Raw genomic sequence first — 24,643 nt, forward strand, 5'->3', positions numbered from 1 at the left:
ACGATGCCTGGTTGTGCATGGCTGGGCAGTGGCAGGAGGGGCTCCGGGAAACCTTTGCAGAAGTGACTTTTGAGCTGGGTCCTCAGGAGGCCTAGAAATATGCAAGACAGAAGAGGGAGGGAAGGGCTTCCAGTCAGAAGGAATAGAGGTATGAATGGGCACAGTGTAGAGAAAGAAGTTCTCTGTGTATACAGAGAAGTGGACAGACACGGGGGCCGAGGGTAGGTTGGGGCCAGTTGTGTGAACCCCCTCGAGTGCTGTGCCAGAAAATGTTCCCTTCACTTTCATTGAAATAGGAACTCCTCCTGTGATCTGTGTATCCCATGGAAGGAGGGGTCCCTTGAGAGTCATTCGTGTGAGAGATGAGGTGGAGCCCTTTATATAAGTTGAGCATCCCTAATCAAAAAATCTGAAGTTCTTTGAGTGCGGACAAGATGTACAAAGGTCATGCTCATAGGAGCATTTTGAATCTCAGATTTCCAGATTGGGGTGCTCAATTGGAATGTATATGCAAACATCCCAAAATCTGGAAAAAAAAAATCTGAAATCCAAAACACTTCTGACCCCAAGCATTTCTAGATAAGGGATATTCAACCTGTACTTCAAGGTGGTGTTTGCCTTTGTGGTGTGGTGTGGTGTGCTGTACATTAAGAGGTTTCACATCCAGAAAGGGGACTGGAAATTTGATGATGGAAATTTGAGGCATGTACCAAATAACATTAGGCTGGTTCCCAAGGGAAATAACAAAAGCAAAGGAAGCGATGCGGAGGTGTCTCTTTCTGCTGAATCATTTAAGATAATTTTGCTCCTCAGGCAGAAACAAGAAAAATGTGTCATTCTGCACAACCGTTCCCTTGGGAGATTGAGGAGCATAATTTAAGAGGGAGGCATCAGCCTCTCAAAGGGCTCAGCTTCATGGGATATGTGGGATGGGACTCTGATGATTGCTTCCTGTTGTGGAGATTCAGGGAGACCCCAGCCCTAGCCAGCTGCATTTGGCCAAAGGAGCTGGAAGTCTCAACACAATGCCTTCCAGGTGCTGACCTCAAAAGATTCCACATTTACACCAAACTGAGGGACACCTTTCTGTTTTCTCTACCAGGCACCGCCTAGAATCCTTCGATCTCGCTTCAGGAAGAAAAGTACCTCATCCTCGGCCACCGAAACCACGTGAGTGAGATGAGCCAACAGCACCGGATCCACAGAATGTTTCTTCTCTGCCTTAAAGAGCTATTCACTAATAACATAGAAATCCGCAAGCTGGGTGTGCTTTGAGTGTGCAGCCTCACAAACATGGCCTTTTCTCTCTCCCCTTCCACTTCTAAGGATTTATTTTTTCCCCCTTTTCTTTATTTTGCTGGGGAGAGGCTAAAGGGAAAGGTAGTAGGGGCGGGGGTGGTGACCTTTTAAGTCTTCTGAGGTTGGTAATTTTCCACAATTGGATTGTCATTATAGACAGCAGTGTGTTTTTTAGAAAGATAAGAGAATCACCCCTATGCTGCTGAGATGTACATTTGTAATTTATCTGTTGCATACTTAGTTTTTAGTCCTGTAAATGCAAACAAAGCATTTTTTTAAACTTTCTTTGTTCTTGGTACTAATACTTTGAACTATGATGTACATATTTATGGCTTTTGGCTTTTAATATAATGGACTTGCAAGGGCTGCCAGAGGTTCTGATATGTAAGAAAACTGCAAAAACAAATATAGAAAAATATTTTGGTTCTAGAGAACGTCTCAGATGTGCTTATAAAGCTTCCAAATACAACTCCAGTAAGACATCCCTTTCCCTGCTGGAATGTGGTCTATATTCTTTAGATAGTTGTTTAGTCAAAAGACCAGACAAGTTACAAACTAAGAGAAACAATATTTCACAACACAGTAAAGTGTGATGAGAGGTCAGGGGAACATCCCAGTAAAAGAGAAGAGTCACAGGAAGCTCATCTCCTCCCTGGATTCTGGATTAGGAGCTTCTGAATCTTTTCCAGGGACAGGCAGGTAGCTCACTCTTGGCGCAATTTCTTGAGGATGGGAACATGTAGAGCTGTTGGAAGGAGTAATTCTGTGCTTGACAAAGGACGATTTCTCCTTTATTGTGACCAGCACTGCTGATTTCCCCACAGAGGAGCTTACACTCTGAGCACCTTGTTTTAGCAAACTCTAGCGAAACTTGTTTAGCTTAGCAAAAACAAACACGAAAAAAACTGAGAACTCTGCTGTTTCAGATATGCCATAACATACATCTGAAACACATATGTAACAATCAAAATGGTGGGCTCTAGAATGGTTTTAGAGCTTGAGATCTTTATGGGTTAGACTTGCTGGTCAGACCTAGGAGCACCTGTGGCTCACACCTTCTGTTCCCCTCCTCCTGGCCTGTGCAGAATGTAAACAGCAGACTCACACTCAGTGGGCACTACGGGCCTTGTCAGACGTTTTATACAAGCCTGGATTGCTTAGTAGGGGAATAAGGCACTCTCTGAGGGGGCTTTCCACTTAGATTGAGAATTTTATTTGAAAAGAATCTGGTTTAAATGGCACTGTCGTCCGAGGTAGCTGCTCTCCCCGCTGAGAGCTGAGCTGAAATGTAAGAATAATATATTTGTGCTTCGAGTTGGGTGTTTCTTTCAGTGTAATGCATGCAGTGGTCACAACCCAGTTACTCATATTTGGATTGTATTTGTTCGTAGATATGCCCAGAAGACTAGAGAATTAGTGTTATATACCATATAGAACTTAACTGTCAATCAACTATAAAGAGGCCCAATTAAAAACTGTTCCATTACTACACAAACACATATTAGAGGCCTTTGCTGATGACACATTAGCTGGATCTTAGCCACCCCAGAAAGGGTTTGATTTGAAGCTGATTGTTGCCAGATACGCATATTGGAATCCCGTCTACCCATAGTTCCTCCGAAGGTGATTTTGTAATTTGTAATTTGCAAAAGGGTATAGGAAAATATACCTAAAAGCAAATTTGTGGCTGGGAGGATAAACAGAAGCTGTTGCTCATGTTCTGTGCCCCACACCCACCAATACCTAAATCTGTTAAGACAGAAAATATGTTCTTTGTGCTCATTGAGTAGTTCCAGACAGAAGAAGAATATACTCTTTAAAATGTATTTACCCGTTAGTTGAAGTACCCAGAATTATCAGAAATGAATGCAAAAAAAAAAAAAAAAAAAGCTTACACAGCTTCTTAGCAATTTTTTTTTTTTTTGCCAAAACAATAAATTGCCTTTAGCAGCAGTTTAAAATCCTATTGTGAACAAGCTATATTTTTGCCATTTTACAATGGAAAGTTGCGACAAATATAGGTTATCAAGTTTGCACTTAACTATGCCAAAAAAACTTTGAAGCGCTCTATTCTCAGACATGCTGTATTATTACTTCTAATTCAAGATTGAAAAATATAAAGGTATCCAAACTGCTGTCTTAATGTAAATGGAACTATTTTTCCTTCAAGTGTTGACTAGGGAGTCGGTTTCTCTCTTAAAGACACTCACTGTACAACTGAAAGCAGCTGTCATATTTCTGGCAAAATGTGTTTACGTATCTGACAAGCTGTACATTTGTGTATGAACTGACATAAAATGTGAAAGCCTGTAAGTGTACACGTAGTGGTGTGGTGCTGTCTAGAGGATACAACTGAATGTTTTTAATTTGCTGACTTACAGACACAGGCTGTTTACAAAATGCTAGCTGGAAAGTCTGTAATGTTCATGTCATAACTTTTAGTTAATTGCCATTGAGCATCTGTTCTGAGGAGGTGAGATGTGGACTTGTGCTTATAAACTGGAGAGTTTAGTCATAATCCTCCTGGCTTTGTGTGAATAGCTTGCTCACTTTGCTGGCCTTTGAAATGTGTTCTCCGTGATAAGCTGTCCATGTGTTTGTGATAAGAGTGCTTGTCAACCATGACCATCTTTGAGCCTTCCTAGTCCTCCACCTCGCACAGTATTTGAAATGGCAAAGGATGTGCTTCATCCTCTAACAAACAGTGTACACTCTCAGAGCTGATATTCTGGACTGTGACTGTGCACATTTCCTCTAGTTCATTTCTGTAGTCCCTATAGAACGATCTGTAATAAAATAGTATACTGGACTGTGCATCAAAGGGATGTAAAATTACAGTATTCCAAAGGTTGAAGTTCTGCTGTTTTGTTATAATGCCTGATACACATCTTGAATAAAGTCTTAACATTTTTCTTTTAAAAAACATCTTTGTAATGTTGGGCTTAAAAGGAAAAAGGAAATACTTTTTTCAAATATGGGAGGTAGCAAGGATTAGAAGCTGAGTGTTCAGCCACCGACTGGCCTGGTGACTTGGCCCCATGCCTGTTGCATAGGATGTTGAGAGGGAAAGAAAATCAGATGATATAAGTGTTTTGAAAACCAGTTCATCACAAAACTACAAACCTGAAAGTATCACTGTTTATTTCACATTTAAAAAAATCATCAGCAGAAACTAGGTAGCTGTGAAAATAGAATAGTCCACTGGTAGAGTTTCAATTGTGCAAACAGACCTTTGGTCCATCATTTTTCTTCTCTGAACATTTCTTCATCTGCAAATGGGGGAGTGCCTGTGCAGGTGACAACAGGGTGGTGAAGGGCCACTGTGGGTGGAAGGGATGCCCTTAAACCTGCTGCAGCCCTTACCTTTCACATCTGAACAAGCAGACTCAAACTTCATTGGGTGGCCACAAAGACTTGGAAGCTCAAAATTTGAAACATCAAAATTAAACACAGACCTAATTTCTTTGCATTTTTAGTCCTGTATTCTATGTTTGACAAAACCACTGTAAAATAAAGCAGCAGTAAGAAAAGAAGCAGATTCAGAGGACTAAAAGCAGGAAGAGATGGGGAAAAAAGGCTGGAAATCCATTCATTTGTTTATTTACTGAGCCTGGTCCAATGTCGACAGAACTGGGATTAACTAGGTTAAGAGTTGGCAAAAGACAGGAAAGCAAAGTAATAAAATTTAAAAGCTGAATTGGTACAGTGTTATGAAGAAGTGTTTATTTAGTATTTATAGTACCAGATTACAGTCACTTGTTGATTTAGATATGAATTTTCATATGTTGTTAGAAGACTCAGGGAAATACACAGGATCCCAAGGAGTAAGACTGAGATTCTGGGTCTTATTAGCTGTACTTTGGGTAATTTACTTAACCCTCTGTCAGCTTCAGTTTCCTCAAATCTAAATTAGGGCTTAACTAATCATTATGTCCTTTGTAAGACTGGAAATGTGGATTAGCAGTTAGATAGTATGTATGTACCCAGTTTTGCAGATATGCTGGGACATAGTAGGTGTTCAATAAATTATACCTGAATAAACAAACTATACATAAATATTTTATAAATTATACATATAATCAAACATCATTTAGGTAAACTCTTTAATGAAAGACATTTATTGTCAGATTATAAAATCAGTGTTGCTGATAAGCCCTCCTACCCACAAAACAAAAATCGTATGTATGAAATTCCCTCTCCCCTAAGTTATGTGCCTGTCAGCCGTCCCACTTCAGTCCATCTTTGGATGCTGAGGCTCTGGTTGCCAGTCCTTATCTCTATACCTCCTGTCCCCGGTCTAGAGAAGAAACGAAGGTGCTCTGAGGCCCCTGTAACAGAGACCCTTGTCATCCATATTTGCGTTAAAGACATCATGGAGGCTGTGCGAAAGTGTCCTTCTCCCCAACTTCTGCAGGCACCATTTCCATCTCACTACCCAGAGGTACATCAGAGGGCAGGAGCCAGGCAGGTGACAAAGATGTGGAAGCCTTCTAAGTGGTTGGCTTTGCCATCTCAGAAGTGCGAAGAAATGAAAATCCATCAAAACAGAATGCCATTCCATGTTTCAGGCTTTTACCTCACCTCAAATCAAATGTCTGTTCTTTATTTATTGGTCCCATAAGTAGACACGCACTTGGACTTCTGGTTTTAGAACATTCTATTGTTATCCTTTCTCCTTTTAATAAACACACACTAGTTTCAAGGAATCCCCCTAATAATCCTGGCCTGACATGCTGCAGAACTTAAATTTCGTAATTTTACTAACAACAGAGGAATTTCATCTTATTATCACCAACTACCACATTAAAGGATCTGAAACAGTAATTCATGCATAATTCTATTTAATAATGGTTTTCAAAGTACTTTGCTGTTTGAAAATGCTTCCCAGATGATTCTGATCGGAGAGTTGGGAACCACTGCCCTAGACTGTAACCACTCAATTGAACTTTACTCAGTGCTGCTTCCCTGCCCACTTCAAGTAAACAATGCTTAACTTTTTCATCGTTTCTAAAACAACTGAGATTACTTTCTCCCCCTTAGTTTCTACAATGATTGTTGAAAATTTGTGGGAAAAGTTTATCCTTACAAATGAAAACATGAAATCTGAAGTGGATAAACTAACTTTTAAGAAATACATATCCTTACTCAGGAAGCTGAGACAGGAGGACCACTTGAGCCCAGGAGTGCGAGGCTTCAATGAGCTATGATTGCACCACTGCACTCTAGCCTGGGCAACAGAGCTAAACTCCTGTCTCTAGAAAAAATAAATACCTATCTTTCAAAACTTGCATAAAAAGCCCTTGTCTTCACTTGTACAGCCTCTTCTGTTTCATGAATGAGCATGCTGAAGGGCTATTTACTCTCCTCTCTATGAAAAAATGTTGTTACAATAAATGACAAGTGTTATGAACACAATGAACCTGGTGTGTTAGACGTTAAGTGTGCTGCCATCCCATGTGAACCTCCAAGTGAAACTGCTCACATAACTGTTTTTTTGCTGCATGCAAACCTGCTAATACAAAGCGGGTTCCTGACTTAAGAACAGCCAATCCCTGCTCTAGACAATGACCCAACCAGACCTAGTATAAAAAGGTAGTCTGGCCCAGTTAAATTCCTTTGGCGATTGGAGACTAGCGACAGGAGCTGAAGGTCATGATGTACAAAAGAACCTCAAAGGTGCAAGTTAAAGTTATTACAAAGGAACAGAAACTGTAAGTATGCAAAAGTTGTGTAGAGAAGTTGGTGAATACGGAGAGAATGGAGTTAACAACGCAAAAAGAAGCAAGTCACATGCGTGCAGAGCCCAAGCCTAAACATCCACCTTCCCTGCTGAGGAGCACCACCCAATTTCTGCTCTTCCTGAGGCTGGGGGGTGATTTCTGGGTGGGAGATGGGGTTGGTGAGGTGGTTCCTGAATTCCCAGGCACATATCCTTGAAATAATGTCACACTGCTTGAGCTAACTTGTAGCTTTTGAGTCTTTTTATGTTTGTCCCACTTGAGATTCCTTGCAACTAAAAGAGCATAATTTAAACAACTAGTTAAGCCAATACCATTTGTTAAAAATAATGCACCATTCTAAATTTGTTTCCCTAACCAAATCTGGCAAAGTCTGATCCATTAAGTTTTAAAACTTTTATAAGTTTAATATTGTCACTGTATGTTTACATATTCATTGGTACAATTTACATCAAGTTTTGTACTTATCCATTTTTGCAAAGATATCATGTACACAAAGATACATATCCAATAACTGAGAAACAAGTGAAACTTCTGATCTATACTTTCAGGTTTGTTCGATCATGATACTTCTGATAAGGATCATCAACATACCAGTTTCGCCTCTTCCAGAAGGATGTCGTCATTTTATCTAAGAGTTTACTCTGGGTTTTATTGCAGAATACAAATTCCCTCAATCGCTTCTTCCTTGCAGGTGTCTTTTTCCATAATTTTTTCTTATAGCCAGCCTGTCAGATATTACAAAGAAATGTAAAACATCATATTATGTATGAAACAACAGGTATTTTCACAACTCAAGGTTTATAGACCCAATAAGAACAAAAACCAGACTTCCATAGGGGCTGGAATATTTCTTGGAAAGATGTGATTCTCAATGGCCGGGGGAGGGGAGGGTGGGCAGGGGGATGGAGAAAGCATGTGTAGTTTGAAAAAGAATTAATAATAAATAATATTTTAGAAAAAAATGTTATTTAAATTAAACTCACAGAAAATAAAACTAAACGTGTGTGGCTGGGAAAATACAAGATACTGACATAGAATTACAATCACTAACTTAACAGGTATAATCTTACTATCTCTTCAGCAATCTTTAACAACATACTATTATTCTATTTTACATCTTTAAAAAAAGAAACCATTGATTAGAGAAGTAGCAGACAGAGGTCTGAGGGCTAATAAGAGTTCTTTTTTTGTTTTGTTTTGAGACAGGGTCTTACTCTGTCACCCAGGCTGGAGTGCAGTGGCGTGATCACGGTCACTGCAGCCTCTACCTCCTGGGCTCAAGTGATCCTCTTGCCTCAGCCTCTCGTATAGCTGGGACAAGTGTGCACCACCATACCCAGCTAATTTTTAAAATTTTTGTAGAGATAAGGTCTCATCATCTTGCCCAGGCTAATAAGAGTTCTTAACCACTGTCTTTCCTAACGTAGAGGAGGATGGAGTGCGGGCTAGGTAACAACATTAATATTTATTAAGGAGACTGAATATTACAAGAGCTGAGAAGCACAGTTCTCAAATATATTGCTTCATTCATTCTTTTCACACACAAGGGACCAATTTTTATAGGAAGTACTTTTCTAAGGAATTATGAATATGGTAAGACTATTATTAGGAGTGGGGAAGGAATGGTTAACCCACATATTTAACCCAGAACTTTCATATACACCCAAACAGGTATTATTTTGAAGAATTTATTTTTAAAGACAGGAAAGGAAAATTTGATTGAATATAAAAACTATAATCATAGCCTGTTTAAACTAGAAGGGATCTTAGGTGTCACCCAGCTTAACATCTGGCTAAAACCACACAGTGAGCCCTTGGGTCCTTTCAAGCCAAGGGCTCTTTATGGCACAATACCAACTGAACAAAACCATGCCTCTTTGCCGAGAATGTGCCTTGCATTTCTGACATGTCTTAGTATCATCATTGTGACCATCAATTTCTATAAGGACAGTGATGCAATAAGGAAAGCTTATTTAAGAGTTCTGGTTTTAAAATGCTAGAGGTTAGATTTTTGCTACTCACTGCTTACAATTTTAAATGCAAACATTTAAAGCCAAATCTCCACATTTGTGTAATAATTTCATAGTTTGCAGGCCAAACTGGGTTACTATGGATCTCTGACGTACAAACACCAAATTTGCTGCCCTACTTATTACCACCAGTATCCTTTAAAGATTATTCACGGAATGGAACCACTATGAAAATGCTTGAAATTTTTTAGACAATCTCTAGATTCAAAAATGGAAGGAGGGAATAAACAATAAATACCAAGGACTGCTGGATGAAACCGTGTCATGGAAAATACTTTGTTTTACACATTAGTATGAATTCATCTACCCAGATTTTTTGTTTCTCTCTGAAAATTAGATTTTGAAGAGGCAGGGCATTCTATACAAGGTATACTTTCGGGACCCCTGAACTGAAGTTAGGTATTATGACTGGAGAGTATGATCGGGTCCTTTACAGTAACATGAGGGCTCCAGAGCCCAGTAAGAGGGACATGGAAAGGAAGGCAAGGAAACTCACCCATTTCATTTTACCTAGCGCTAGAAGAGGACCTGGAAATAATTGGTATAAAAACCACAGTGGGGGCTAGGCGTCACGGCTCATGCCTGTAATCCCAGCACTTTGGGAGGCTGAGGCAGGTGGATCACTTAAGGTCAGGAGTTCAAGACCAGCCTGGCCAACATGGTGAAAACCCGTCTCTACTAAAAATACAAAAATTAGCCTGGCATGGTGGTGCATGCCTGTAATCCCAGCTACTCAGAAGGCTGAGGCAGGAGAATGGCCTGAACCCGTGAGGCAGAGGTCGCAGTGAGCCAAGATTGCGCCACTGCACTCCATCCTGGGCAACAGAGTGACACTCTGTCTCAAAAAAAGAAAAAAAAAACACACAAAAGGGAAGAAATTGTTTCCAGTGGTCTCAAATTCACAAAACTCAGAACATTAGACCTTTAGTTTAGCTGCTTATGGATTATATGAGCTTCTGCTGACTGGTGTAAGAAACTACCCACCACAGTGTTTCAATAGAGAAATGAGCTGAGAGTTCCAACCAACCCATTTATCTACTAATTTAGTACTGTTTATAAAACGGGAGAATCCTTTCAACCTTTCAAACATCAAGAAAGTTCTACCAACTATTTTATTTTTACAGGGAACCAAATTTTGATTTTTAAAGATTTAATTTCCAAGTAATGAAAGGGAATTAGGATTTGGGCAGTTACTAAATCTCAAAAATGGTTTTGCAAAACTGGTCTTAAGCTGCTTTCTTTTCATTTTTTGAGATGAAGTCTTGCTCTGTCATCTAGGCTGGAGTGCAGTGGCATGATCTTGGCTCACTGCAGCCTCCGCCTTCCAGGTTCAAGCGATTCTCCTGCCTCAGCTTCCCAAGCAGCTGGGATTATAGATACCTGCCACAATGCCTGACCTCAAGTGATCTGCCCGCCTTGGCCTCCCAAAGTGCTGGGATTACAGGCATGAGCTACAGTGCCTAGCTAAATTCTGAATTCTGTTTGATTTTAATCTGCTCACACTCTTTTTTTTCTTTTTCTTTTTTTTTTTTTTTTTTTTTGAGATGGAGTCTTGCTCTGTCGCCCAGGCTGGAGTGCAGTGGTTCGATCTTGGCTTACTACAACCTCCGCCTCCCGGGTTCAAGCAGTTATCTGCCTCAGCCTCCTGAGTAGCTGGAATTACAGGTGCCTGCCACGACGCCTAATTTTTGTATTTTTAGTAGAGATGGAGTTTCACCATGTTGGCCAGGCTGGTCTTGAACTCCTGACCTTGTGATCCACCCACCTCGGCCTCCCAAAGTGCTGGGATTATAGGTGTGAGCCACCACGCCGGGCCTCACATTCCTTTTTCAATTTAGTAACAGTGTGAAGACTCACCTTTCTCCTCACCCAAAGGCCACAATGAAGTCGAAGAAATCTATAGATGACAGCTTTCACGGTCTTTCTCTTGCCTTTTCTTGCACTGAAGTATGTTAGAGATCTGACTGGCAGCTTCAGGACACTTGGAAGCACGGGGGCCACTCTAAAAATATATTTAAAAATTTTTAGCTTGTAATCAGACTGATTCAAGGATTAAAATTCATATCTATACTGAGAAATGAGTAAAGCTGCTCCAATGGAATGGAACTAACTTTTCATATACAGTATTACTTCCAATGACCCATGACATTAAGCATAAATTAGAATAGCAACCATCACCAACTCGCAATCTTCTAAAACCTACCCCCTCAATCCCTGTAAAATAATTCATTCTATTATCATCGCTTGATTTCTTATCCATCTTCCCACCAGATTGCAAACTCCTTGAGGACTTCAATTTGTTTACCCTTATGTCCTTTTTGCCAAGTACAGTGCTAGGCACCCAGGGGTGTTTAACTGAGTATTTGCTGACTGAATGACCAACACATGCAGCCCATCCTTATAAGCTGAGCGTCTTGTGCACTCGCCACTTTGGATGACAGCCTCCATGCAGGAAAGCACACATACAACATCAGAAGCATGCTGTGTTTGGCATTTTCCTGCTGCAGGCGCCTAAATACATGGATGTCAGTCAGAGTCTCCCACTCAATCAAGCAGACGTCTACATAATTAACTGCAGGTAGGCAAAGAATACCACCTACTTCTAGGATACCCCTGGCAGGCATGAACATCTTGGAAAGTTTGTCTAAGCATCATGTTTATTGAAATATACTCTACCAGCCAGGCACAGTGGCTCACGCCTGTAATCCCAGAACTTTCCAGCTACTCAAGAGGCTGAGGCAGGAGAATTGCTTGAACCCCGGAGGTGGAGGTTGCAGTGAGCTGAGAATACACCACTGCACTCTGGCCTGGGCAACAAAGTGAAACTCCATCTCAAAAAAAAAAAAAAAAAAACCAAACCCCACAAAGAAATATACTCTACCTATTAAGGATCACTGAGGTATGCCCACATGTCAGGTTTCTCTCAGATGTGGGAAGTCTGGGAGTGGAGGAAACAACCGGTGTCTGAATATGACTAAAACGTCCAGTGGACAATGCAGAAATAAGAGAGGCATTCTTGACACAGTTGCGGTAGGTTGAAGATGCCAAAATATTCAAGGGCCGTAGGATTCCTGTAAAGATAGGAGCATATAATTTAATACTCCAAAATATGCATCCAGATATTAAAAATTAAGAGATGTGTCACTGCCACCAAGTATTAAACATAATTAACATGCTCTGAGCATCAGACTCACCTGTGAAGCTTTTACCACTTTACTAAGGTGTAACTATAAATTAATTACTGATTTTATGTATATAATTCAACAATTTTTGGAAAATTTAGAGAGCTGTGCAACCATCATCACAATCAAGTTGGCTGTTTGCTAGCTCTATGTCCAGTGCTAAGAAAAAAGATGTGTGTAACATTTATTCCCACCTCCCTGATCTTATACTCTGGTGAGACAGAATTCCCACACACAGTACAATGGCAGGTCAGGGATGCAAGAGCATGGACCCTTCCTGGAGAGACAAGAGTGGCGAAAGATTCTCGAAGAAAAGAGAAGAGGCACTTGAGTTCTCTAGAAAGTGAGCAGGCCCTTAGAAGAGGAGGAACACATTTCAGGTAGGACGAACAACATAAGCAAAGGCATGGGGACTGAAACAAATACAGGTGACCCTTGAACAACATGGGTTTGAACTGCACAGGGCCACTTACACACAGATTTTTTTCAAAAAAAGTTACACCGAGTATGCCTGCCTTTCCAGCCTCCCCTTCTACCTCCTCCACCTCTTCTTTCTCTGCAATCGCAGAGAGAGCAAAACCAACTCCTCAGCCTACTCAATGTAAAGATGATGAAGACCTTTATGATGATTCACTTCCACTTAATGAACAATAACCTAGTTCTCTTTCTTATGATTTTCTTTTCTCTAGCTTGTTTTATTGTTAAGAATACAGTATATAATACATATAACATGCAGAATATATGTTTAAAAAATTTTTTTTGAGGCAGGGTCTTACTCTGTGGCCCAGGCTGGAATGCAGTGGCACAATCATAGCTCACTGCAGCCTTGACCTCCTGGGCTCAATCTATCTTCCCACCTCAGCCTCCTAAGTAGCTGGGACTACAGCATGTGCCACCATGCCTGACTAATTTTTGTAGAGACAGAATTTTGCCATGTTGCCCAACCCAATCTTGAACTCCTGGGCTCAAGTGATCCACCTGCCTTAGCCTCCCAAAGCGTTAGGATTACAGGTGTGAGCCACCGTGCCCGGCCTCAGAATATATGTTAATCAATGGTTTATGTTATTGGTAAGGCTTCTGGCCAACAGTAGGCTATTAATAATTAAGTTTTGGAGGAGCCAGAAGTTATACTTTTTTTCAACTTGATTTTCAACTGCTTGGGGGTTGACACCCCACCTGCTGTGTTGTTCCAGGGTCAACTGTACACGTATGGGTTGAGGACCAGACCTGCCTCAGAGGCTGAGACTGTTCGCCTGACTATCAGAGACACCTGGGGAGAAGTAGTGGGCAGTGGGGTGGAACAGGTCAGAAGGCAGATTTCAGAGAGCCTAGACGTGTGGTCTGGATGCAGTCCTCTTATCAGTCCTTCCCACTATGGCCAGACTAATAGTTCATGGCTGCAAATCGGAATCACTCGTGGAGCTCTGACTCCACTCATAAATTCTGACTGAAGTCCAGTTTGGGATTCAAAATTGTGTGTTAAAAAAGTTCCACAGGATGATGAAAATGTCCTCAGAACTTAAAAGTATAAAAAAAAATGCACAAATACAAAATTAAAAAAAAAAAAAAAAAGTCCTAAAGCTGGAATGTGGTAATGGTTGTACAGCTTGCTAAATTAATAAAAAAACATAAAGCTGTACACATAAAATGGGTAATTTTATGGCATGTAAATTCTACGTCAATAACGTTGGTTAAGAAAAATACTCCGGCCAGGCACGGTGGCTCACGCCTGTAATCCCAGCACTTTGGGAGGCCGAGGCAGGCGGATCACCTGAGATCAGGAGTTCGAGACCAGCCTGACCAACATGGAGAAACCCCGTCTCTACTGAAAATACAAAATTAGCCGGGTGTGGTGGTGTGCGCCTATAATCCCAGCTACTCGGGAGGCTGAGGCAGGAGGATCACTTGAACCTGGGAGGAAGAGGTTGCAGTGAGCTGAGACTGCAACATTGCACTCCAGCCTCAGCAACAAGAGTGAAACTCCATCTCAAAAAAAAAAAAAAAAAAAAAAAAACACGAAAAATACTCCACCTGAGTCTAATGCTTGGTTGGGACTTAGAACTACTCTCCTATTTTCTACTGCACTGATTTCAGATAACAAATGAGGGGCCATGTTGATATAGAAGTGCTAGGATTTGAATCAGATGATTTGGGCTCATATTCTAGCTCTATGACTTCCTTGCTGTGTAACCAGGGGCAAGTTACTTAACCTCTCTGTGCCCCAGTTTCCTCAAATTTAAATGAAGTTAATTATGGAGAGGTAATGAGACTTGAATGAGATGAAGCATGTATAGTGCTTGGAAGAGTAGCACAGAGAAAACATTTAATGAATGCTAACGGCAGATAATAAAGAGGAGGGATACTTAGCAAAGATGATACTGGTTGAATATTATCTGAAATGCTTGTGACCAGAAGTATTTTAGATTTTTTAAAATTTTGCATAAAGGAGATATCTTGGAGATGGGACTCAAGTCCAAACACGAAATTCATTTGTTTCATGTAAATCTTACACATATAGCTTAAAGTTAATTTTATACAATATTTTAAATAATTTTGTACATGAAACAAAGTTTTGACTGCCACCCATCATGTGAGATCAGGTAAAGAATTTTCCACTTGTGGGACAGGCGTGGTGGCTCACGCCTGTAATCCCAGCACTTTGGGAGGCCGAGGCAGGCGGATCACGAGAATCAGGAGATCGAGATCATCCTGGCTAACACAGCGAAACCCCATCTTTACTAAAAATACAAAAAAAAATTAGCCGGGCATGGTGGCAGGTGCCTGTAGTCCCAGCTACTTGGGAGGCTGAGGCAGGAGAATGGCATGAACCTGGGAGGCACAGCTTGCAGTGAGCTGAGATTGTGCCACTGCACTCCACCTTGGGCGACAGAGCGGGACTCTGTCTCAAAAAAAAAAAAAAAAAAAAAAGAATTTCCCACTTGTGGTGTCATGTTGGTACTCAAAAAGTTTCAGATTAGAGATACCTAACCTGTATATTAATATGTGGCTATCAGTGATAACAGGGCCGGGTGTGGTGGCTCACACCTGTAATCCCAACACTTTGGGAGGCCCAGGCGGGTGGATCACCTGAGGTCAGGAGTTCGAGACCAGCTTGGCCAACATGTGAAACCCCGTCTCTACTAAAAACAGAAATATTAGCTGGGCAGAGTGACGCGCGCCTGTAGTCCCAGCTACTCGGAGGCTGAGGTAGGAGAACTGCTTGAACTCAGGAAGCAGAGGTTGCAGTGAGCCGAGATCTTGCCACTGCACTCCAGGAGACAGAACGAGACTCTGTCTCCACAAAAGAAAGAGAGATAACAGTTTGCAACTGAAAAGGGTAGTATAAACATTGGTGCAGAAAACTGATGAGAGAGCCCTTACATAGGGCCTTGGAAATCAAATAAATAAGTTAAATTGCAAAGAACTGAAAAGATGTGCAGATGTAATAAGGCAGGAGATAATCTTTGGAAGATTAGGTGCATTGGAGGACTGTAGATAAGAAAATGTTCCAATTTTCACAGGTCATCAGATTTTGGTATCTCTCAGTTAAAAAATTAAAAGCTAAGAAATTCTTTTGTTCTCAATTTTTATGAAGATCCTGAGGCTGCATAAGACATATTTATCAATTTTCCCAAAAAGCAAGCTGGGAACGATGGCTTGTTAATGTATTTGTGAAGACACAGAGTATCAGAACTCCAAGTGATCTCAGTAAGAGAGAAAAACAGATCAAAACCAACAAGATGAAATCAGGAATAAATACACTGAAGTTAGAAAAAATGGTTCCGGGAACAACAGGAACTGGGATCTTGGTTGAGAGCAGTTCACGGGAAAATATGTGGGGAGGCTCTATCTACTGCGCCTTCTGGGGGATCAATCATGTGATTAAGCCTGTGAGGGAAACCTAACAGTCTAGCTTTGTTAACAAAAGTGCAGTACATCAAGGGAAGTAACTAATTTCCTTCAGTCCTCTGCCCCGTCTGGGCATTTTCATACAGACTAGTCTACTCTAAACAAACTGTTGTATAGAGAACACAGATGTTTTCACAAAAGAGGTAACACAAAACCAGAGTTTTGAAAGAGTACGAAGAGACAGAGGGAATAGGATGTACAAAGGTGACGATGTACATCTGGGGAATTACAATGGCTCTATGTGGCATGAATCAAAGGAATGAATGGGGGACATGAACTGCACTGGATGGGAGTGGAGGAGAGTGTGACAGTATCGAAACCAGGAGTCTTCAAGATTTCTGATCCTATGTTTCCTAAAAGAATTTTGAAAAACTACCCTTTCGCAAATTCTTAGTATCTAAAATATCAAATAGTTTAAATTGTTAAAAAGGCTATAATTTCCAGCATAATTTAAAATACTGACATTTAAAAATAAGCTGTCACATCACTCTTTAAATTGTTTTCAGTAGAATCTAAATTAATAGTAAGTTGATAACTACCTACATCATCTATTTAAAAATTACAAGAACTATAAATTCAAGTAGATGAAAAATAACTTTTCGTCAAAGGGCACTCCAAAATAATGTAAAAAAGACAAGCCTGAGTGGGAGAAGATAAAGGACACACATAAATGAAAAACAAAAACAAAAAAAACAAAACAAAACAAAAAAATACTCTAAATAAATATGACAAACAATCCAATAGGAAAATGGGCAAAATATTTAAGTGGATATTTCATAAAGGAAATTCAAAAGGCCAATAAAAATGTGTAAACACACTATCGCTTGTTGCTAATCAGAGAAATGCTTATTTAAATCTCAATGAGATACCATTACAAAGCCACCAGATTAACAAAAATTTGTAGGTCTGACAATATCAGGTGTTGGTGAGGATGTGGAGACTCAACAGTTTGGCAATATCAGGCAATGCTGAATATATACATATTCTCTGACCAGGCGATTCCACAGCGAGTTTCACACATACCACATCCTTAGAAACAATTAGACTCATGCGCCAGGACGAGATCAATCAGCTTTGTACATAACTGCCCCAAACTGGAAATGGAGAATTTTGGAACAGTCATATAATATTATATAGCAGGCCGGGCATGGTGGCTCACACCCGTAATCCCAGCACTTTGGGAGGTCGAGGCGGGCAGATCACCTGAGGTCAGGAGTTCGAGACTAGCCTGACCAACATGGAGAAACCCCATCTCTACTAAAAATACAAAATTAGCTGGGCGTGGTGGCACATGCCTGTAATCCCAGCTACTCCAGAGGAATCACTTAAACCTGGGAGGAGGAGGTTGCAGTGAGCCAAGATCGTGCCATTGCACTCCAGCCTGGGCAAAGAGAAACTTCGTCTCAAAAAAAAAAAAAAAATTATATAGCAATGAGAAAGCATTACAGTTACGCAAAATGAATGAATCTCACAATGTAAAAGAAGATACTAAAGCGTATATACTGTATGAACCAATTCATGTGAAGTTCAAAACCAGGCAAAACTATGTTCTTGAGAGATGCACATATAGATGCTAAAACTACTATAGGAAAAATAGGCAACCTAATAGTAATTATAAAAATGAGAACAGTCTTTATATTTGGGGGGGAAGTAGAGAATTTTGATACACAGGGGAGAGGAGGCTTCTGGTGGTGCGCTGTTTTGACCTGAGTGTTAAACAGGTGTTTGCTTTAGAACTGTTAAACCATTCATGCATACTATATAAAATTTTCCTCATATGTATTATGTTTCGCGAACACAAAAAATACTCCACATAAAAAAAGCTTTTCTCTAACGGGAAAATTTACATCGTTGCATTTTCTTGACTGATCTCGTATATTCTTCCACAAAATGTTATCCTAACAATATATTTTGTGTGAAAGTAACTTACTGAGCATCCTACGGTATTTAGATGATTTTTAACTTTTTGCAAAAAGTACTTAACGTGACGGCAACTTAATTTAGTCGCCTTTACTTCTGCTCTCTCTCAGTCAAGAAGTCCTCATACCAGCCCTTGTGCCGGGGGCTGTAGTTAAAAATTAAATTAGCCTTCAAGCTTACCACGTGTCAGGCACTGCCCAAGACGCTTTACGTGCATTATCTCATTTAATCCCCAGGTAGGTGGTATGACCCCCATTTTAGAGGTGTAGAATCTTAAGTTAGGAGAAATTAATTCTCAAGGTTAAAGGTCGTGAATGGCAGGTCGTAGCCTCTAAATCAGAAAGTTAGGTGAGACTTTTTGGTCTCCCTCGCCCCTTCCGTTCCAGTTTCTCTGGCTTGTTTTCTAGGGAAAAAAAGCTGGTAAGGAAGCGGTAAATGCGTGACACACAGGGCCGCGTGAGTCCGAGTCGGGGGACTTGGTACGGGCTGCCGGTCACACCGCCCCAGAGAAAATTGGGCGCAACCTTCTTAACTTAATGACCCTTTTTGCTTGTTAACCTTCAGTCTAAACGCCCATTCCTTCCCGCACCAGTTTCCCCTTCTGTGAAGGCATGCATGGAGGATGTCGCTCTCCACTGACCTGAAGCTGCTCTCACCGCACCAGCAAAAGCAGAGGCAGCCATCTTCACCTTCGCCTACGGTGGCCGCTTTGGGTTTAAAAGCACAAGAGCAAAAGGGAATGAAGGGAAAGCAAGAAGGCGGAGTCAAGGAAGAGGAAAAGAACAAGGGAGTTGTCCGCTGAACCTTCATTCAATGTCATCTGCCGGGTTCCGCTCTTCGCCGCTGTAAAACGACTGCCTATAGAAGGTTCTACAAAATTTCTTATTAAAAAAAATTCTTGGGGCCGGGCACGGTGGCTCACGTCTGTAATCCCAGCCCTTTGGGAGGCCGCGGCAGGCGGATCACAAGGTCAGGAGTTCGAGACCAGCCTGGCCAACATGATGAAACCCCGTCTCTATTAAAAATACAAAAGTAGCCGGGCGCGGTGGCAAGCGCCTGTAATCTCAGCTACTCGGAAGCCTGAGGCAGGAGAATCGCTTGAAACCGGAAGGCGGAGGTTGCAGTGAGCAGAGATAGTGCCACTGAACTCCAGTCTGGGCGAAAAGAGCGAAACTCCGTCTCAAAAAAAAAAAAAAAATTCTTGCCGCGCGCGGTGTCTCACGCCTGTAATCCCAGCACTTTGGGCGGCCGAGGCGGGCAGATCACGAGGTCAGGAGATTGAGACCATCCTGGCTAACACGGTGAAACCCCGTCTCTACTAAGCGGTACAAAAAATTAGCCGGGCGTGGTGTCGCGCGCCTGTAGTCCCAGCTATTCGGGAGGCTGAGGCAGGAGAATCGCTTGAACCTGGGAGGCGGATGTTGTAGTGAGCCGAGATCGAGCCCACCGCACTCCAGCCTGGGGTACAGAGCGAGATATAGGGTGTATTACCTTGGAACACTATTGTTGCCAACTTGATCTCCCACCTATGGTGGCCACTTTGAGTCCAAAAACAGGCACATATGCTAGACAAGTATATTGAAACATTCATGAAAGCTCTTTGAATTGGCAACGGGAGTCATTGCATACTTTTTTTTTTTTTTTTTGAGACTAGGTCTTGGTCTGTTGCGAAGGCTTGAGTGCAGTGGTGCGATCACAGCTCACTGCAGCCTCTACCTCCTAGGCTCAAGCAATCCTCCCACCTAAGCCTCCTGAGTAGCTGAGACTACAGGCACACACCTGGCTAATTTTTAAATTTTTTGTAGAGACCTAGGTCTCACTATGTTGCCCAGGGTGGTCTCAATTGTTTGGTATGGAATCAGACAGGTCTCCCACCTTGGCCTCCCAAAGTGCTGGGATTACAGGTGTGAGCCACTGAGCCTGGCCTCACTGCACATTTTTGAACAATTGAGTGACTTGATTTAAATTTTGTTTTTTAGACAGAGGGTCTGAGTGCAGTGGTGCAATCACTGCAGCCTGGAATTCCTGAGCTCAAGGGATCCTCCCACCACAGCCTTCCAAGTAGCTGGTACCACAGGCATGCACAATCATCCCCTGCTAATTTAAAAAAATTGTTTATAGAGATGAGGTCTCACTTTTTTTTTTTTTTTTTGGAGACAGAGTCTCGCTCTGTCGCCCAGGCTGGAGTGCAGTGGTGAGATCTTGGCTCACTGCAAGCTCCGCCTCCCGGGTTCACACCATTCTCCTGCCTCAGCCTCCCAAGTAGCTGGGACTACAGGCGCCCGCCACCAAGCCCGGCTAATTTTTTGTATTATTATTATTTGTTTTAGTACAGATGGGGTTTCACCGTGTTAGCCAGGATGGTCTCGATCTCCCGACCTCGTGATCCGCCCGCCTCGGCCTCCCAAAGTGCTGGGAGAGGTCTCACTCTTTTGCTCAGGCAGGTCTCAAACTCCTGGGCTCAAGTGATCCTCCTACCTCAGTCTGCCAAAATGCCGGGATATGAGCCACCACACCCAGCCCCTGATAACTTTTTTTTTTTTGAGACGGAGTTTCACTCCGTCCCCCAGGCTGGAGTGCAGTGGTATGATCTTGGCTCACTGCAACCTCTGCCTCCCGGGTTCAAGCGATTCTCCTTCTTCAGCTTCCCAAGTAGCTGGGATTACAGGCGCGCACCACCAAGCCCAGCTAATTTTTGTATTTTTAGTAGAGACGGGGTTTCACCATGTTGGCCAGGCTGGTCTCGAATTCCTGACCTCAGGTGATCCGCCCGCGTCGGCCTCCCAAAGTGCTGGGATTACAGGTGTGAGCCACAGCGCCTGGCCTGCCTGATAACATTTTAAAGCAAAAATATTGACAACTTCCATGTGGAGAGTGAGGACTCTCCACATAGGTTATGAGGGGTTGGGAGGCTAATTTTGAGGTTTGACATCTTGAAGCTAGAGAGGTTGCTAATGATGTTCAGGCGCAAGTTGTGGCTGTGACGTACATGACTGAAGCAGGATGAAAACATTCACTGGCATTGAGAAATTCAAAGCCAAAGGTGTTAGAAAAGTCATCACACTGGCACCACATGACTGAAGCAGGATGAAAGTGTTCACTGGCATTGAGAAGTTCAAAGCCAAGGGTGTTAGAAAAGTCATCACACCGGCACAACTGGGCATGACAGCACTGGGCAGGGAGGCAGCAATTCAATTGCTAAAATTACTAAAGAAAACGGGAGACTGCTCTGGAAGCTAAGTGAAAGAGATATGAAACATATGTAATTACTGTAGTCCCCTAAAGACCATAGAACATATACAAACATAACCATTGATTTCAGATAATTTTCAAGTCCATCTCTCCATGCTACAAGTCATAGCGCAGTCTACCTCCAGAGAGAATACATATTGTAATAAATTACCCAGTTAAGACTTGGAATACTTTGCAAACTCAATAGAAGATAGAAAAGTTAGTTTCCATGATATTGCAATAAGATGCTAATAGTATTAATACTAACATATTAATTCTGGAGTATACATGGAGTATTAATACCATGCTTAATATTTAACATGTTTTATTTTGATTACAGAATCAATGGAATACTTTTTTTTTGTTTTTTGAGACAGAGTTTCGCTCTTGTTGCCCAGAGTGCAATGGAGTGATCTCGGCTCACTGCAACCTCCGCCTCCCGGGCTCAAGCAATTCTCCTGCCTCAGCCTCCCGAGTAGCTGGGATTACAGGCACCCGCCACCATGCCCAGCTAATTTTTTGTATTTTTAGTAAAGACGGGGTTTCACTATTTTGGCCAGGCTGGTCTCGAATTCCTGACCTCAGGCGATCCACCCGCCTCGGCCTCCCAAAGTGCTGGGATTACAGGCGTGAGCCATCGCTTCTGGCCCTACTTTTCTTTTAAAATTTTTTGTTTGTTTTTCTATATAGAGACGAGGTCTCACTGTGTTGCCCAGCCTGGTATCGAACCTTTGGGCTCAAGCGATCCTCCCGCTTCGGCCTCCCGAAGTGCTGGGATTACAGGCGTGAGCCACCGCGCCCGGCCCAGTGGAATACTTTCAATGGTGCTTCTGCACTAACTTCCCATCTTCCAACCCATCCACAAACTGCAGCCAAAATGATGTTACTACAGTAACAACTTGGAGAAAGCAGTGTGGTTTAATCTGGAAGGAGCAGAAGCTGTGGAGTCCAAAGGACCCGTGTTCCTATCCTTGTTGTGCCAGTTGACACGTTCCGCACAAGGGTCCCCACAGTGTTAGTTCACCGTCTCCAGCAATCAGGATGACTCCCTGAAGGATTGTCAAACGAAACAAACGCGCAAACTGAGACAATTCCATTGTTTACGTAACTTTCGCCAAATCGGCTCCTTCCTACGAAATATCCAGCTCATAGAGCAGGCTGAGATGCTTTGTTGCTTTAATTCACTTAAGAGTCACAGCTGTCCATTTTTCACGTGCGGCTGAAGAATGGATTTCAGAACGCTCTCCCTCCGGCCGTGTTCACCTAGTAACCCCAGCTCGGGGATAAGGACCTGCAGCCCGGGCGCGACCGGAAAGGGAATCCGCCCTTTTCGCCTCCTTCGCGCAATCGCCTGGAGTTTGCGTTTCCGCAGCCGCGATACAGCCCACCCTCTGAGAGCCGCGGAGTCGGGGACCGTAGACGGGGCCGCGCGTGCGCAGTGGCGTCGGCTGTGCTTCCGGTGCGCCGGGCGCGGACGCGGGCACGCACACACGCAAGCACGCCTCCACTTAACTCGCGCCGCCGCGGCAGCTCGAGTCCACCAGCAGCGCCGTCCGCTTGACCGAGATGCTGCGGGCCTGTCAGTTATCGGGTGTGACCGCCGCCGCCCAGGTGAGCACTGGGGCTCCCGGAGGCGCGTGAGGAGGCTGACCTAGGACCGTCAGCGAAAAACGGGGGAGCCTTGGTCGCTGCCTAGCCTCCAGGACAAAGGCGAGTCTCAGGGCCACCCTCGTCGGGAGGGGCCCGGGCTGGCAGCGAGGCAGCCACCAGGGAGTTCGCCGGCCTGGGATGACTTGAGGTTATTGCAGCAGCGGGGTGGGGTGTGGAGAGTAGCGGGAGGCGCGGCTTCGCGGGCATGTAGTCCAATCAGCGCCGCGCTGCCCCGGTCCAGGACCAATCCTGGCTGCTGGCGTCTGGGTCGCCGGTTGGGCGCGCGATAGGTTTTCACTGCTGAAGGTCGACGGAGGAGAACTACAGTTCCCGGCAGGACGAGCGGAGCGGCGGCTTGTTGCATCCTTAATAAGGAGGTGCCTGGACTTCCAGCGAGAGTCCACATTTTAGGGGTCAAGGTTGTAATTATCTGGGAGGGAGTGCCTTTCTTTTCGCAGCTGAGAACACTTCTGAACTATTCTTAATCCAAACAAAAGCGAAAGATTTTCATTTGTGGAGCTGAAACTCCTGGTCTTCAAGGAAAGACTGGAGTCATGACCTTGTGGCTCATTTCTGAGATTAGGAAAGGGATCTGTGTCTCCAGGCGCTGGGACTACTTTGACATTCAAGGAGCCTAAATACCCAGTTACTTTTAGTTTTGCGTAATTGCCAAAGTTACTTTCTACAATTGAAAATTAAAAAGCCTGTTTCCGCTGCTCATGATTTTCAGAAAGTTGATATTTTGGCAAACTGTAGATAGCAAAACAAGTACTGTGACTCAAGCAGTAATTGAACAGAATCGCTAGAAATAGTGAGTTAGAGATCATAAAAGTCAAGCTTTGTTTTTTCAAATTCGCTTCTCTTCCTATTTGCTGCTAGGTAACAGAAGCAGCCCCTTCCATAGGAAAGTGGAACGAACCTGTGTTAGTTTTCTGTTGCTGCGTAACAAATACCACAAATTTAGCAGCTTAAAACAACACCCATGAATGACCTTACGGGTTCTGTAGGATAGCAGTCTGGGCACGGATGATTTGTGTTTTCCGCTCCAGATCACACAAGGCTGCAAAGTATTAGCGAAGCTGTGGTTCTCATTTGGAGATCAGGGTCCTCTTCCTGGCTCATGCAGTTTGTTGAAAGAATTCAGTCCCTTGCAGTTACAGGACTGAAGTCCTTCTTTTCTTGCTGCCTCTTGCCAGCCACTGCTCCCAGCTTCTGCAGCCTGCCTACAGTTCCTTGCCTCAAGGCCTCCAGAGGCCATTCATAACATGGATGTTTGCTTTCGTGCAGGCTACCAGGAGCTTGCCTCTCTGACTTCCAAATTTGTTTTACTTTGGTCTTTCCTCTCTAGACCCAGATTTAAAAGGCTTATGTGATTAGACCAGGCCCACCTGGATGACCTCCTTTTCAGTTAATTCAGAGTCAACTTTTTGGGATCCCATTTGGGAAATAAGAAAACTAATTAAAACTTGGTAATAAAAAATGAACCCTTTTATAGCTCTGAATCAGGATGTCTAAGCTTCTTGAAATTGCTATCTTGTAAAATTCTTTTTTTTTTTTTTTTTAAAAAAAAAAAATTTTTCTTTGGCTGGATAACTGTTGTGGAGGGTTACCAGATGTTGTGTGGCATCTTTTGCCTCTATGCACTGGATGCTAGTAGCATCCCCCCAGTTGAGACAATCAA

At 42.8% G+C, this 24,643-nt stretch overlaps 3 protein-coding genes across 10 annotated transcripts in view; 2 read left to right on the forward strand and 1 right to left on the reverse strand.

Annotated features, from left to right (window-relative positions):
- Positions 1-4,222, forward strand: part of REEP1 (receptor accessory protein 1) — a 123,649-nt gene extending 119,427 nt beyond the window's left edge. For both annotated transcript variants that reach the window (XM_024242258.2, XM_054547956.2), the window contains one exon: positions 1,103-4,222. In XM_024242258.2, coding sequence (XP_024098026.2) covers positions 1,103-1,113 — 11 coding nt within the window. In that variant the 3' untranslated portion in view covers positions 1,114-4,222. The remainder of the gene's footprint in view (positions 1-1,102) is intronic.
- A 778-nt stretch (positions 4,223-5,000) lies between these two features.
- Positions 5,001-18,903, reverse strand: MRPL35 (mitochondrial ribosomal protein L35). Its single transcript, NM_001132426.2, is given in 4 exon segments — positions 5,001-7,765; positions 10,928-11,072; positions 11,952-12,141; positions 18,722-18,903. Coding segments are annotated over 4 exon segments (567 nt in total). The 5' UTR covers positions 18,765-18,903; the 3' UTR covers positions 5,001-7,576.
- A 2,094-nt stretch (positions 18,904-20,997) lies between these two features.
- IMMT (inner membrane mitochondrial protein) overlaps positions 20,998-24,643 on the forward strand; it is a 41,682-nt gene continuing 38,036 nt past the window's right edge. For all 7 annotated transcript variants that reach the window (XM_054547959.2, XM_054547963.2, XM_054547957.2 and 4 more), the window contains exon 1: positions 20,998-22,923. In XM_054547959.2, the coding sequence (XP_054403934.2) occupies positions 22,879-22,923 (45 nt within the window). In that variant the 5' untranslated portion in view covers positions 20,998-22,878. The remainder of the gene's footprint in view (positions 22,924-24,643) is intronic.

Source organism: Pongo abelii, chromosome 12, assembly GCF_028885655.2.
Source record: "Pongo abelii isolate AG06213 chromosome 12, NHGRI_mPonAbe1-v2.0_pri, whole genome shotgun sequence".
NCBI lineage: Eukaryota > Metazoa > Chordata > Mammalia > Primates > Hominidae > Pongo > Pongo abelii.